Source organism: Mus caroli, unplaced genomic scaffold (assembly GCF_978045245.1).
Source record: "Mus caroli unplaced genomic scaffold, Mus_caroli_1 scaffold_9, whole genome shotgun sequence".
Classification (NCBI taxonomy): Eukaryota; Metazoa; Chordata; class Mammalia; order Rodentia; family Muridae; genus Mus; species Mus caroli.
The window spans coordinates 99,596,659-99,611,596 of record NW_028227264.1 but is presented as its reverse complement, the minus strand read 5'-3'; the positions used below and the strand labels follow the sequence as shown (position 1 = coordinate 99,611,596).

General features: G+C 43.3%; 1 protein-coding gene across 2 annotated transcripts in view; it reads right to left on the bottom strand.

The window, feature by feature from the left end:
- The window catches only part of Kitlg (KIT ligand), an 86,268-nt gene extending 76,477 nt beyond the window's left edge, over positions 1 to 9,791 (bottom strand). For both annotated transcript variants that reach the window (XM_021173850.2, XM_021173851.2), the window contains exon 1: positions 9,583 to 9,791. In XM_021173850.2, the coding sequence (XP_021029509.1) occupies positions 9,583 to 9,597 (15 nt within the window). In that variant the 5' untranslated portion in view covers positions 9,598 to 9,791. The remainder of the gene's footprint in view (positions 1 to 9,582) is intronic.
- Between the last annotated feature and the right edge of the window lie 5,147 nt (positions 9,792 to 14,938).

Below are 14,938 nucleotides of genomic sequence, written 5' to 3'. Positions count from 1 at the left end.
GATTTCAGGTTCCCTGGTTCAAACAGAAATGGAGGATGAAGAGGAGGTGCAGCGGGAAGGGGAGGAGGGGAGGAAGAGGACTTTGAAAGGACGGAGATTAGAAGAAGGGGGAAAGGGAGGGGAAGGGGGCAGCAACAGCAGCCACTCAAACCTTGACAATTTATGTTCGTTTTCTTAGTTGTGGGGGAAAATTTGAGATGATTAACTTTTAACAAAGAACGGTTCACTTGAGCTTGTAATTCTCTGGGAGACAGTAGCGCATCCTTTGATGAGGTTCGCCTCCCAAACGCTCGCTCTCCTGCTTCCTAAAAGCGCTACAGTTGGGACCAAGCACTCAGTGTCTTGCCTTGGGGGAAACAGCGCTATAGCATATCTCTAAGCATGTATGCAAATGTGGGCATGTGGCAGGACAGTGAATTAGAGGAATCTAATCTTTACAGTTGAATAGGTGTGGCGTCCCCATCTAAACCCTTATACTTCCTGGCTTTCTTTCCTTCTTAATCCCGAGCAAATCTTTTGAATGTATCAGAACTCTAGTTTCTTTCTTTTGAAAAACTCCGGATTGACAAATGGAAGGGATCACTTTGTGGTGTTACTGACTTCAAAATATTTTTGCTTGAAAATCTTGTGTAGTTTGCGACTTTGTGTCTCCTTCGATGGTAAGTTCAACATACATAATGTACTCAGTGATCTAACTTCCTCTTACTAGGTTCACCTCCCAAAGACTCTTATTATCCTTACCAAATAAACTGTTCTCCCTTCTTAGGCACCGACTCCTTTGAGTTACTGTTCACAGAACTGGCCATGGGTGAAGTACCAGCAGATAGTCTATCATTTGATGGCCCTGTGAATACCCCTTCGAGTTACTTCTGCCCATTTAAACATGGGGAAAGGAAAGTTCTGAGAGAGAAAAAAAAAGAAAAGCTGACCAAGGGTCACCAAGCCAATGACTAAAACACTGCTGTATCTCATCCTGAGCTCTCCTCCCCACATGATCTCTAGAAATAGAGGATGCACTCCTTAGTAACAAATGAATTACCTACTCACTGAAAAGTATTCCTACAAGTGTTGAGCCAAGTAGCCTCTAAAATGACCTGCATATAGCTGGGTGTGGTGGCTCACACCTTTAATCCCAGCACTCGGGAGGCAGAGGCAGGCAGATTTCTGAGTTCGAGGCCAGGCTGGTCTACAAAGTGAGTTCCAGGACAGCCTGGGCTATACAGAGAAACCCTGTCTCGAAGAAAAAAGAATTACCTGCATATAAAACTAGCCCTATTTTTTTTAATGCAGTATTTTTTTAAAAGAAAAAGTTGCAAACAATTGTACCAATAGTCAACAGCCTGAATCAGACATGTTTACTTCGTTGTGTATTGATTGAGCATCTAACATGAGCCACTCTGCTAGGCAACAGTGACTCTGACTTTTTCTCCAGATTCTATTGCTGGCAGCTGTATGCACTTTCTGAATCACATTTGCTTTTTATTTAGTGTTCCTGCAAACAGTTTCAGTATCTCCAAAGTAATGACTAAAGCACACTAGTGAGTCACACTACCCCTCTTTGGGTGACAATAATGGCAAATACCACAAATTCATTGAGGAAATGTTTATTTTAGTCTCCTTATCTGCAAAACGAAATTTTGAAAGAAATACCGCCCACCTCCCCAGAAGAAAAGTTAAATGAATGAATGAATGAATTATGGAACTACTTTCTCCTAAGCACTGTTTTGCGGTGTTTTATTACGAGAATGGTTCAGTTGTATAAAACAATGATGGCAACTTTAAAACAGTTTCACAGGTTACTACTTTACGTGGATTATAGGAAATTTTGATCCTTCAAGCCAAGTCATTCCCATGTAGGCAGAGGAACAGAAAGACTAAGTGGTCAAGTCAGCTTTGCATGTAAAAATGGAGTTGTCTAAAATGTTGCAGGATATAAAGGGCTTAGACGGGGCCTTTCCTTGTGTGGTAGATTTAAAAACTACCTGTATTAGAAGCTGTTCCTGAGTTTTGAAATTAAAACTCTTCACAGTGAGATATACATTTTCATGAACCATCCAGCTTAGTAAATTACCAAACATAACTTTCAAAGTGGGCAAGAGGTTTCCACTGGTTCCCATGTAGTGTTGGGTTATAGATCACTGTGGCTTTTAGACAGTATAAATATATACGAAAGGTTTAAAACATACTCCTGGAAAGGACTTAAATTTAAAAATAAAAGCAACAACAACAACAACAAAAACAACTACTACTAATTTGTCATAAAATTTTAAAAACCAATGTAAATGGTATTTCTACACAAAATAAATCTCATTCAAATATTAAAAACTCCATGTTAATCCTCTCCTTTTGATTGGCCCTTTTATGACCCTGCAGTTCAGCCCCTGCTGGGAACCATCTGAAAATAGAGCAGCACAGCTCCTCCTCTCCACACTTAACAGCAGAAGACATGGAGGAGATAGGGTGAATGCTCCACCCAGGAGAGCAAGGAGATGGAATGAGTGCTCCACCAAGGAGAGAAAGGAGATGGGTGAGTGCTCCACCCAGGAGAGCAAGGAGATGGAATGAGTGCTCCACCAAGGAGAGAAAGGAGATGGGTGAGTGCTCCACCCAGGAGAGCAAGGGGATTGGGTGAGTGCTCTACCCAGAATAGAAAGGAGATGGAATGAGTGCTCCACTCAGGAGAGCAAGGTAAAGTGGTGAGTGCTCCACCCAGGAGAGCAAGGAGATGGGGTGAGTGCTCCACCCAGGAGAGCAAGGGGATTGGGTGAGTGCTCTACCCAGAATAGAAAGGAGATGGAATGAGTGCTCCACTCAGGAGAGCAAGGTAAAGGGGTGAGTGCTCCACCCAGGAGAGCAAGGAGATAGGGTGAGTGCTCCACCCAGGAGAGCAAGGAGATGGGGTGAGTGCTCCACCCAGGAGAGCAAGGAGATGAAATGAGTGTTCCACCCAGGAGAGCAAGGTGAAGGGGTGAGTGCTCCACCCAGGAGAGAACACCAAAGGTCTTTGGTGAGGCCTACAGAACAAAACATAAACTTGAGCAAAGTATCACAGATCCCAGCCAAGGCAACCACAGAGGTTTGCTCTGTCGTGAAAACTAGAACTGCCTAATGTGTTTATTATTTCACAAGTGTTAAAGTGTGGGGTTATATGGAAGCATAAGTAATGGCTGTGCATTTGACTCCTGAGCTCTGTATTGCAGTCTTTGCGTTTCCTAGATCATATTATAAACTGGTTTATATCTCTACTCTCCCTTCCCAGAGCTCATCCAGCTAACACTCTTGACAGTTTAACAGGCAGAAAACCCACAGAAGAGATGCCAGGGTACAGCAAGACCTTTACAACAAAAGCATGTTTTCTATGGTAACCCTCTTCTTCAAAATCCAGGAATTGGTGTGGTTCTTACAGGGTAGTTGCTAGGGGTGGTGAGGACCCCCAGAATACAGCAAGCTAAAAGCTCATCAAAGTAGCATTTCTGTGGACCCTCCGCAGTTCTGAGTGTTGGCAGCAATCCTGTCTATGTGCACACAAACACACACAAAGCAGTAATGAGATGGGATTTACCCTGGAAGCACACCGAAATGGAAATGATCATTTGCTTCAGAGATTTCACATACATCAAGGTGAAAATGATCAAGAAGTTCTAAACACTCACGAGGCTTTTGTTCCTAAGATGAACTGCTGGTGGTAACACAATAAAGTGTGTACAAAGCAAACCAACCCCCCCCACACACACACCCCACACACACACCCATACACACTGGCCAGGCTCTGCTCTTCCCTCCAGGATTTACACAGCAACACAGCTACACACCAGAGATGCCCTTTCTGCAAAAACGACCCACACTGGCTTTTCTATGTGGATACTGTGGACAGATGGGTTTGCCTGAGTTCTTTTCACGCCCTTTTTCTCGGGCGGTTACCCTAGCGAGCAAAGGCATTCTTTGCGAGGCAACTAGGAGATGTTTCAGCTGCCTTCTGTGTACAAAGAACACACAAAAAGGCCACCTAATCACTGTCCTAAGAGCAGGCTCTAATCCACAGCCCCTCAAGAGAGCCAAGCACAGCCAACAGCTACAGGTGCACAGTCAAGTGCTAAATTTGCATCCAGATAACCAAAGGACAGCTATTGCTGCTGTCTTTGTGTTTTAATTGTCTGGAGTGTCGCCTCGATTGTGAACTTTCTTTTAATAGGCATCTCATTACACTCTGGCAGCCCTCAGAATTCAGCAGTAGTACCACTGCTGTGGCAAGGGTTTCAGAGGGATCTCTAGTCTCTTGGCTGCAGGAAGGTCCAGCTGGCTTTTGAATATTCTGATGTCAACGAGGAGAACCAGTGGCTTCTGACATCTAAAGAAAATATGCTGTTGGCCATGAGTCCTGTGTCTAGTATTAGCCAAGGAAATTAGATGGAGAGGGATTGCACCAGAGACACTCTGGAACCTGGGGGGCGGGGGGGGGACCTGAGGCAAGTGACAACTTGGTGAAACATCACCACAGAGCTAGCCTTCCCGCAAGGCTCTCTGCTTTGTCCATTTCTGTGGCCTCAGCTGCCACCTCTGATCTCTACTGACTTCTCAGTATTAACTCGTGGATGCTTCCCTTGGGTGACATGTGTCACACTTTTTGAAAAACAAAAACAAAAACAAAACAAAACAAAACAAAAACAACAACAAAACCCAAAAGAACCAGGTGGCCTAATTCTATGAGAAATGCCCCACCTTCTTTTCTCGATGGACAGAAGACATAGGTAGAGAAGGATAATGATGATGCCAGACCTGGCCCCAGTAAACAGATTTTGTTGTTGTTGTTTGGTTGGTTTTTTTTTTTAATATAACTGTAATTAAGTGAAAGGGCAAAATGGCTGGCAGCATCTATAAATCAGCAAGGCAGGAGTCAATGGTCCCCACGAAAGAGAGTCTATACATACACAAGAGCCCCAAAAGGAGAACACTGTTGAAGAATCTCATCTGGGTGTTCTCTCTCACCATTCAGGTGACTAATCTCAAAGGCAGAACTTGTGCAGCTGCTCCATGAGTCACACACTTAACAGATAAGAGATCTCTACTCAGAGATTTCTATCCAGACCTTACCCTGATCTAAGGATGGCACCATTAAGTAAGGTAGCTGAGGGAAACGGAGGTTGTGGTTGTCCACAGACTTGGATAACGGAGGGGAAAGACCACCGATTGTCAATGGGTTCAAACAACAAGGAAGAAAGGGATGTGTATCCTTAATTAGAAGAGCAAGTCCAAGAGCAGGGATAGGCTGGCTTCTTAGTCTAAAAAAAGACAGACGCTCAGAACTGCAGAGGACGAACTTAGCACAAGCATACAAACAGGAAAGTAAATCAAGGGAGCCCTCCCTCTTTTGTTTGCCCCCCTAGTTCTCGACTGTTGTACTTCCAACTTGAAATAGAACTGCAGAGAGCCTCCCATTCTCGGGTCCGCACACCATCCTAGTTTCTGCCCAACTCCTAGTTTGGCCCTGTGTTAAGGAAAACTGCTAATCAGACATTCAGCTTGTAATGAAGGCTAGGCACTGAATTAAAGGATCCAGATTTAGAAGAGCTTGCTCTCTGCTTTGCTCCTTAGAGGTCATTTCCCTCTGGCTTTTAAGCTGGTGGAAAGGCAATTCCCTTCTGGGAATGTATTTCACACTGTAATACCAGTGAGCTACTGTGCAGGGGCAGAGCTGTTTATTCCCAGGAGTCCTTTCAGCCACCATCTGAGAGACATCTTTATAACTATTTCACAAACATCATACAGATAACAGAACGGAAATACTGAGATACCGTTTGCCTAAGGTCGTTTGTGTCACAAGTGGTAAAACAGGCACCGGTTTAAGTCTTCACTAGAGTCCTCCCACTGAGCATATTTTAGGTGCTCCACCAACAGGGAGAGGTAGGATAAGAAACATGAAAGAAACGGCCAAAGCTGAAAGACGAGCTATTTTGGCAGCGATTTGATTTCTAATGTTACTTAAGGTATCGGTAAGATTTCAATCACTCAATCACCTGTCATTAAAGAACAAACGTACGCTCACAATTCGCTATCTTCCCATCAAACAGTTAGACATAAATAAAATTTAGCAATTTTAATTGGTTTGGCACTGACTTTCAGATTTCCATATGGTTATTTTCCCTGTTTTATGTTAAACGTAATCGACTTAGCACTTGAGTCTGAAAGTCTTGGCAGAACGTATCAATTAAAAGTTACATAAATTAGAACCATGGGAAGCACACACTGCAAACTGAGTGATTGTAGGGACAAGATGTTCAAATGCTCTTTTCACAAATATGTTAATTTTTCTATATGGTAACCACAATGGTCACCCACGTGACAAATACTTCATCGACAAAAAAAAAAAGGATTTTTTTTTCTAGTATAGTAAAAGCTAAAATTTCTATTTGCTTCTTTTCTGGGAGCTTCAGTGTTCCTGAAATAGACCTTCCTGCATTGTTTTCAAGACAGATCTTTCCTGTCTCCTTATTTCTGAGACTGACGGCATTCACCACAACCCTAGAAACCTGTGGGGAAACTAAAAAAAACGTAAGCACAGCAGTCATGATCATGAGCACATTGTGCTGACTGCACGTTTACATACAAGGCCACCGGCACTGCAGGATGGCCTCTTCATTGTAATGTAACGATTAGAATCCTAACAAGTAGCTGCGAGCTGTTCCTGAGCCAGAGTCTCGGTTTTCTTTAGATACCATAAATTCCTACAGTTTGGAAACACACACACATACACACACACAAAGAGAAATCTCAAAAATACAAAACTCATTCGGCATCACAAACCTAAGACATACATTGTTGACCCCGTTGCTCCTTGGGACTTGTGTACTTATTTCCCAAATACTGAAGTCCATCCCTGGTGCTAAGCAAATCAAAGAGTCATCCATCCATCAAGCCCCAAGTGGCTGCTGATGGAATTTTCACATTTATTTAGCTTGACTGAAGGCTCAAAATGTCCCGGTGTCCCCATTAGTATTTCAAAGCTATCAAATTTAAATTAAAAGCCCTTAAAATATTAACATTTCATTATTTTGTATTTACTGGGTAATGAAAAGCATATTGAACAGGGTGGGGGAGTTATAAGGGAAGTTGGTATTGATCCCATATTTACAGTACACTATTTCATAACAATAGATTCTCCTCTCAGGCAGAGATAACATCAGATTTTAAAAGCAAAGAAGTCTGGATCTTGCTTGTGTCCAGTTCCCTTACACTATTCTCTCTCTACACATTCAGAGTGGCCCAGAAATTTTCTTTGCATCTCTTGGATTAGGAGATTTAACAATAGGAAAGTGAATCTAATCCCCTCCCTCACTGCAATGGGTTATTTTTATTGATTTTTTGAACTCTTTCCAGTGTCTTCTTTTTTCAGGGACAAGAATGTGAATTGCTAGAAGTAGCCTTAAAGGAAACCTTGAAGGTCATTAGATTCCACACAATGAATGCCTCCATTCAATGAGAGCACTGCCCTCTTTTTGCCTACAAACCCTTTATCAGCAGCATGTCCCCCTACCCCCCACCCCCAAAGGGCCTGCACTTTAACTTGGTCCAAACAGGTCACATTTCTAAAATACTTAACTGTCTCAAATATCTCTGGTCGGCAGCACTGAGTCACTACTGCTGCCACCGCCACAGTGTTTCGGGCTAGATCGACCTCTTTCTAGTTTTCAATGGAATTATTCCATGTAATCCTATTTACACAGCCATTTAATCAAAGCGAGAAAAGAGATTACAGAGCTCGCGCTTGTTTTGCAAAGAGGGCGCAGGGATCATCAATCCTACTGACTCTCAACTGCTCTCTGCTTTGGCGTGTTGGACATTAACCTTGTCTGTCTCCTGTTTTCTTGTTTAAATAAGAAGACTTGGTTGGACTCTCTTCCTGTACCAGAGGCTGCTGCACTCAGAGCCGCCACCATTACTCATGTAAGCGGATGCTACTTTAAAAAAAAAAAAAAAAGGAATAGGTACCCCACCCTTGTTTATTATTCCACCAAGCAGAAGGCATGTACACACCAAGCAATCACGGCGAAACTTTTCTTTGTTGCAGAAACCTTTAACATCCTCATCTCAAGAGCAGGGATTTGAGGTGTGATGCTTTGGGGTAAAACTAACCTGCACGCAGGGGCAGATACCTGCCTTCCCTTTCTCCCGGAGCCTGACTCAGTGCAACTGCTCTAAGAAGAACACCTCCAGGATGCCAGGCCATGCTCCCTCCCCCTATCTGTTTCCAAGCCAGGAAAAGGTGCTTTATTCTTGCTGTTTCCTAATGGGTCGGTATCCCATCCTAGATAGCTATTTAAAATAAGACGTCCTATGAGTAATTTAATAAATTACTTGCAACACACTGATGCCTTCATCAATGCTGAAAATGAGCACAAAACCTCGAATCCCATCCCCTTCCATACATTTCAGAAATTTACATCACCTATAGAATGGAGGGAGCAGGGCACCTGAAAGAACAGCTTTACCCAACCTGCTGCAGACGACAGAACAGTTCGGAAAGGAAGAACCATGAAGAGGTAGCAACCGCGAGGGTAGAAAGAACTATAGAGGAGAAAGAGATTTACTACAGTGGCTCTTTCCACACATACACCCTCCCCCGTCAACGAAGAAAAGACATAATTGTACCCCCGGGCTATGTTTTATGCATAAAGCGCAATTTAGAGACCCTGGGCATTATCTCAATAACTATCTTTAGGAGGTGCACATTAAAAAAAAAAAAGAAGAAGTAGGAAGGAGGAGGAGGAGGAAAAGAAGAAGAAGAAGAAGAAGAAGAAGAAGAAGAAGAAGAAGAAGAAGAAGAAGAAGAAGAAGAAGAAGAAGAAGAAGAAGAAGAAGAAGAAGAAGAAAAGAACTTTTGCTGTTCTGTAATGGGAGAGGTTGTCTTGTCATGCAGTGTGGAAGTACTACTACTCCATCTAGAGCTTTCTGGAGGGCCCACCCAGAGCTGTGAACCCGGCCGACACCGCAGGCTGCCAAGTTTCCCCCGCCTGCCGGGCAGGTTCTGCACCCCGCCTGGCGCTGCCGCCTAGGAGCTCTGGGTTGGCTTCGCTCCAGCGGCTGAGCCCGCGTCCGCACCGCGTCCCGCGCCCACCTGGGGACTGCACAGATAAATCTGCCTGCGAGAGCGAGCGAGGGTGGCGCGTGGGAAGCTGTTTCATAATCTCCCCGAATCCACGGGGAAAGACCTCCGGTCCAAAAAAAAAAATTAAAAATTAAATAAGAAACCCAAGCCTTCCCCATGATAACTCGAACACCCAGGCCGAGGAAGCGTAGCCTGCATCTGCGGTTTGCCACTGACAGCTCCAAACTTCGCAGCTGCGGCTGCAAACTTGCCACAGGCTCACTCTCAGCCCAGGCTCTCCCCAGCTCCCGGGCTCACCCCCGGGGCGGCAGCTTGGGCTCTCACACCACGCCTGTCTCTCCCACACCCTCCTGGCTCACCGGGAGGGCGCAGCCCCACATGGCCGGGTTGCCGGTCCCAGGGCGCGCCGGGCTCCCCGGGGCTCCCGGAGCGATTTTCTTGGAAAGCCTCCGAGCTCCTCCCGGGCGTGCCCTACTCACTTGTGTCTTCTTCATAAGGAAAGGCAGCGCTGCGATCCAGCCCAGGCAGCGGTGTGGCGACTCCGTTTAGCTGTTCTGGAGCTCCAGCATATTGCACCAGCAGCGGCTGCAGATAGTCCCAGCATTGGGTAGCTCGAACGCAGCGCCCCGTCCTTGGCCGTTGCTTTCTCGCGGCACTCTCGGTCCCAGTGACAGACAGCAAATGAAGCCCGGGCTGCTGCGCCGCCAGCGCTTTTTATACAGCTCCCGCCCGCCCGCCCGCCAGCTCCGGACACGCCTCCTTCCCTTCCGGAGCCTCGGGGAGGAGAGCCGCGCGCCGAGTCCAGGCTGGGAGACCCGGGAGCGCGCTGAAGGGCGGGGATCGTCCCAGAGGTTGGACCGATCGAGCCTGGTGCGTCCCCTGTCTGGGTACTGGCCAGAGTCCCTGAGACACCGGGAGTCTCGGATGCCGCTGTGCAACCTGCAGTAGCCGCCTGTGCCCTGTGCCGGGCTCCCCCAGTCCCAGCTCCGCTGCAAGCTCACCAGCACTGTCCGGGTACCCTCATTGCACCGCGCACAGTGGAGAGGGTCCTGGCTCAGGTGGGGTAGACTTCACTTGGTTCTTTTCCCCTTCCCCACCTCAGGGAAACAGAACCAACAACAAAAAAAAGTTTAATTACAATCCCATTGTCTTAGCCAGTTTTTCTCTTCTTTTCTCTTCTTTTCTCTTTTCTCTTTTCTTTTTTCTTTCCTTTCCTTTCCTTTTCTTTTCTTTTCCTTTCCTTTCTCTTCTTTCTTTCTTTCCTTCCTTCTTCCTTCCTTCCTTTCCTTTTTCCTTTTGTTTCTCCTCAGTGACTTTAGTGAGAAAACAAGTGACTCAGGATCAAATGGTACTAGAGGAGATGCTGTTTTCAACAGTTTACTACAGAGCCTTTGGAAAACAAAATTGAAAGAAAAAGATAGCTTACTAACCATGCGGGTTGTTTTCACAGAAAGGGTTTTGAAAGGTCCACTTTCAGGTTAGGAAAGTTTGTAAAAATCAGAAAGAGAACAATGGCCACAGTAACAGCTCATACCATTATGTGATGGATCTTTTATTACCTAGTAGGTGTTGTGCAAGAACTATTCATAAATTATCTCTTTTCCCCATGGGCCTAGTGTGTAGAGCCTGGTGCGTGCCTGGTGAGTGTGTGTGTGTGTGTGTGTGTGTGTGTGCGCGTGTGTGTTTCCCATCTTATAGATTAAGAAATAGCCTCAAGCGGTTAATTCCCCACCCCCAAATAAATAAATAAATAAATAACCCCAAGAGTTGTGATTCAAATCCAGAACCTTGGACATATTACCTTAAAAAAAAATGCCAAACAAGAATGTTCTTTTTCTCAAAGCCCTTCAATATTTTTACAGGTAATTGAGGAAAACAAACAAGCATTTTGTTATTTTTATAAGGAAAATATTAGCCTCAAATCCCCATCAGTAAGTTTTTGGAACAAGTATGCTGTCCAGTCATTCTTATAAGAGAGGAATATTCCAAATTTGGTTTGACTAGCTCACTTGCCATTGTTTAAAAAAGAAAAAAAAAAGTTAATATGCCAAACTCCCTTTGCTACTTGCCTACTGGTGCTGTGAGAATTTAACTCAGAATAAATGTTGTAAATGGTCACATGTTCATCTTACTGTTGAGGGTCAAAAGTCCAAAATGGCTATTGTTGAGGGAAAACCAGCTGTTGCCAAGACTGCATTCCTCTCTGCAGGCTGAGTGAGAGAATTCATTTCCTTGCCTTTCCCAGCTTTGAAGGCTGCCCAGGTTCCTACACTCACAACCACCTTTATCTTCAAAGCCAGCAATGTTGAACTAAGTCTCCTATCAGACCAATCTTACCTACTGGTCTGCCTCCCTGTGGCACTTCTAAGGGATTGGGAAATTGCATTGGTTTACCTGATGATTGGTGATCCAGAAAAAAAAAATATGGCCCACTTTAAAGGCAATCGTTTATCAATCTGAATCCTGGATTCTTGACGGAAGTGCCAGGGAGCATAAATCACAGATGCCAAGCAGGAGGACATGGCTACTTTGGAGCTGATATCCTGTCTGCTGCACTCATCTGCAACTTTGTGGAGGAAAGTGTGTGCTGCGAGCTCCCAACTAGAACAGTAATTCCTTCAGTTACAAGATTATTACATTTTGGTGTGGGAGACCAGAAGAAAAGCTAAAAATATCATACAACTGATTTTTCCTCTCAACAACAACAAAAAAATGGTACCGCATACCATTTTGACCAGAAAAAGCAAGAAGGCTAAAATGGTACCAATTATAATCACATTGGAAACTCTTAAAGTAAGGGCTACTGTCTGGTACTGTTGCCCCTTCAGTGTACAACCCCTTCAGTGTGCCTTTGGTTTGTCAGACAGAATCAAATACCCATTGTATGTACAAAGGATTTTTATCCTACAGTTTGCCTTGAGATCTAATGAATTTTTAGGGAATTTGATTTTCCTTATGATTCACCTGTAGGCTGTAAGGACTTGTTTCCAAGATTCAAAGCCAGGCTTTTATAACCACAAAAGCCCTGGGATGACATTATGAGGTTCATGGTTTACAGAATGCTGAACTTGTTTATAATGTGAATATATGCTAAAAAGTATATTCAATAATATAATAGATCAGCAGAATATAAGTGATTTCAAATAGACACTTAAATGTTTTCTGTATAAATCTCCTTATCAAAATTAATATAAAAAATAACTGGGCTATATAAAGAAAGGTAGGCTCTGCACATGTTTAATTGAGGAGATGGGGACCAGTGGATCTCTCTGAGTTCCAAACCAGCCAGAGCTAAATAGTAAGGTTGTGCTGAAGGAGGAGGATGAAGAGGTGGAGGAGGAGGAAGAGGAAGAGAAAGAGAAGAAAGGAAAGAACAAGAAAAACAAGAAGCCGGAAAGAATGGAGCAAGGATGAACATAAATTCCTAGAATATTAAAATGAAATGCTTAATCTGCACACCTGGAGCACAGCAGGCGTTTTCCTCTATTAAAGTCACTCTGTGAGGCTGGAGAGTTAGCTCAGTTACTGAAAGCATTTACTGTTTTACCACAGGACCCAAGTTGGATTGTCAGAACTATTAGGACACTCAACACCCTCTTCTGAATCCTATAGCCACTGGCCCACATGTAACAGACACGCAGGTACACACATATGCATGTGAATAAAAATAAATATTCTAGAAAGAGATCGTCTTCATGTGAGCCAATGCAGTGCAAAACTGGGGACATGGATTAAATCTCCAGAACCCTTGTAAAAGTGGAAAGAGAGCATCAACTCTACAGAGTTGCCCTCTTTACACTATGTGCAGACTTTGGCATGTGTGAAGCCCCACATATATCATATGCATAATAGCAATAATGAAAGTCATAAAAATATTTTGAAGTCAAGTATTTGCTTTTTTCAAGCCTTAATGACATATATTTAACAAATAAGAATTGCATGTGTATCATGTACATTATATATATGTATGTGTAAATATATATAGAAATGTGTATATATGTGCATACACATGCATACATATGTGTATTATAAATATTATATGTGTATATGTATGTACATATTTATGTATGTACACATGTGTATACATATATACATGTGTATATATGCATATATCTATGTACACATGTATGGTGTACATACACATATATTATATGTACATATATAGGTACTTACAAATATATGCATATATATGTATATACACATACGTGTGTGTACACACACATATATGTATTATATGCATGTATGTGTAAATATATATAGAAATGTGTATATATGTGCATATGTGCATATGCATATATACACATGCAAATACATATATGTGCACATATGTACACATATACACATATACATAGGTAAATACATATATGTCCATATGTGTACACACATACATGTATGTACATGTATGTATATATGTATGTATATGTACATGCACACAAATACATATGTACATATGGGTGTTTTGGCTGTATGTATGTCTATACACTATATGGTACCCAGGGAGATAAGAAGAGGGTATCATATCCCAAGGAACTAGAGTTACAGAAGGTTGTGAGGTATCTTGTGGGTGCTGAGAATTGCGTCTCGTCATCTGGAAGATCAATCTGCATTCCTCGTCATTCAGCCATCTCTCCAGCCCTACAGTGACATTTTAAAATCAAGCCACCTAGCATGGGTGCATTCTCTCATATACTTACAGTTTGGGGGCTGAGGTTATTTAAGATCTACTTTGTCTGCAATGCCCAAGTGTACAACACATTATCCTGCCATAGTGTGGTAAATATTATCATTTTGGTGATCTAGTCAAGGGACTTGAAAGTGGAAGGAATGTAAGAAAGACATGAAAGGGATTGGGAAGGGCTGGTAGTAAGCCACATGTAACAGATCAGCTCATCCAGAACTAGGGACTGCTCAGAAATCATGGACTTTACAGCTGGTTTTCTTCACAGACATAAGTCCGCATATCAGGCAGAGAATCAGACTGGATGATATCCTAGCAGAAAAGGGACACTGGGATGTTTTCTCATGGAAGCAATGTGCTCCCTGTCAAACAGTTCAGAGTTCAAGAAGTAGCATGTTGGGGAGAAAGCTTTCCTACAGCTATCTAGTCTTCTATACTTCTGATGCTATTAGTCAATAGCCCTTTGTACACTTTAAAATAGTAATATACTTAATGGGAAAACTGGGGGAGCTCTATACTTTTTGTTGTTGTTGGGCATGTTTAATTTAGACAATAGGTGTGATAAATCTTTGCCTTAAACACAAGACCTATCTTGTGTTCTTTTACTACTTTCTGGTTGTCCTCTTTTGAATACATACGGTGATTTTACGTGGATGTGTGTATATGCGTGTGCGCAAGCACACAGGCACACACACACACACACTATGTATGATGTATTTGTATTTATGCATATGTATATGAGGTACACTCACCTATATATGGGAAGACGGAACTCTACACATGGAATCTGTCAGCCTGCATTTTTGAGACTGGGTCTCTCACTGAACCTCACGCACACCAGTTTCATCTACACTGGCTGAGAGCCCATAAACGCGCGTCTTCTCCAGTCCCGATGATAGGGTAACGGCCCTATGTGTTCATGCCTTGATTTCACCGGCATGTTGACAATCAGAACTTAGGTCCTTATGCTTGTGCAACAAGGGCTTAACCACTGAGCCACCTCCCTAGCCTCATGAACCTGTTCTTTTTCAAAACGGCACCCTGAACAAAACTCTGCACTGTCCAAGCAAATTGTAGCGGAAGAGTGGCATGTTATTTCCAACTTTAGATAACGAAGGAGGAGAACTGGCCAAAAGATAAGAATCGCTCTCATTTAT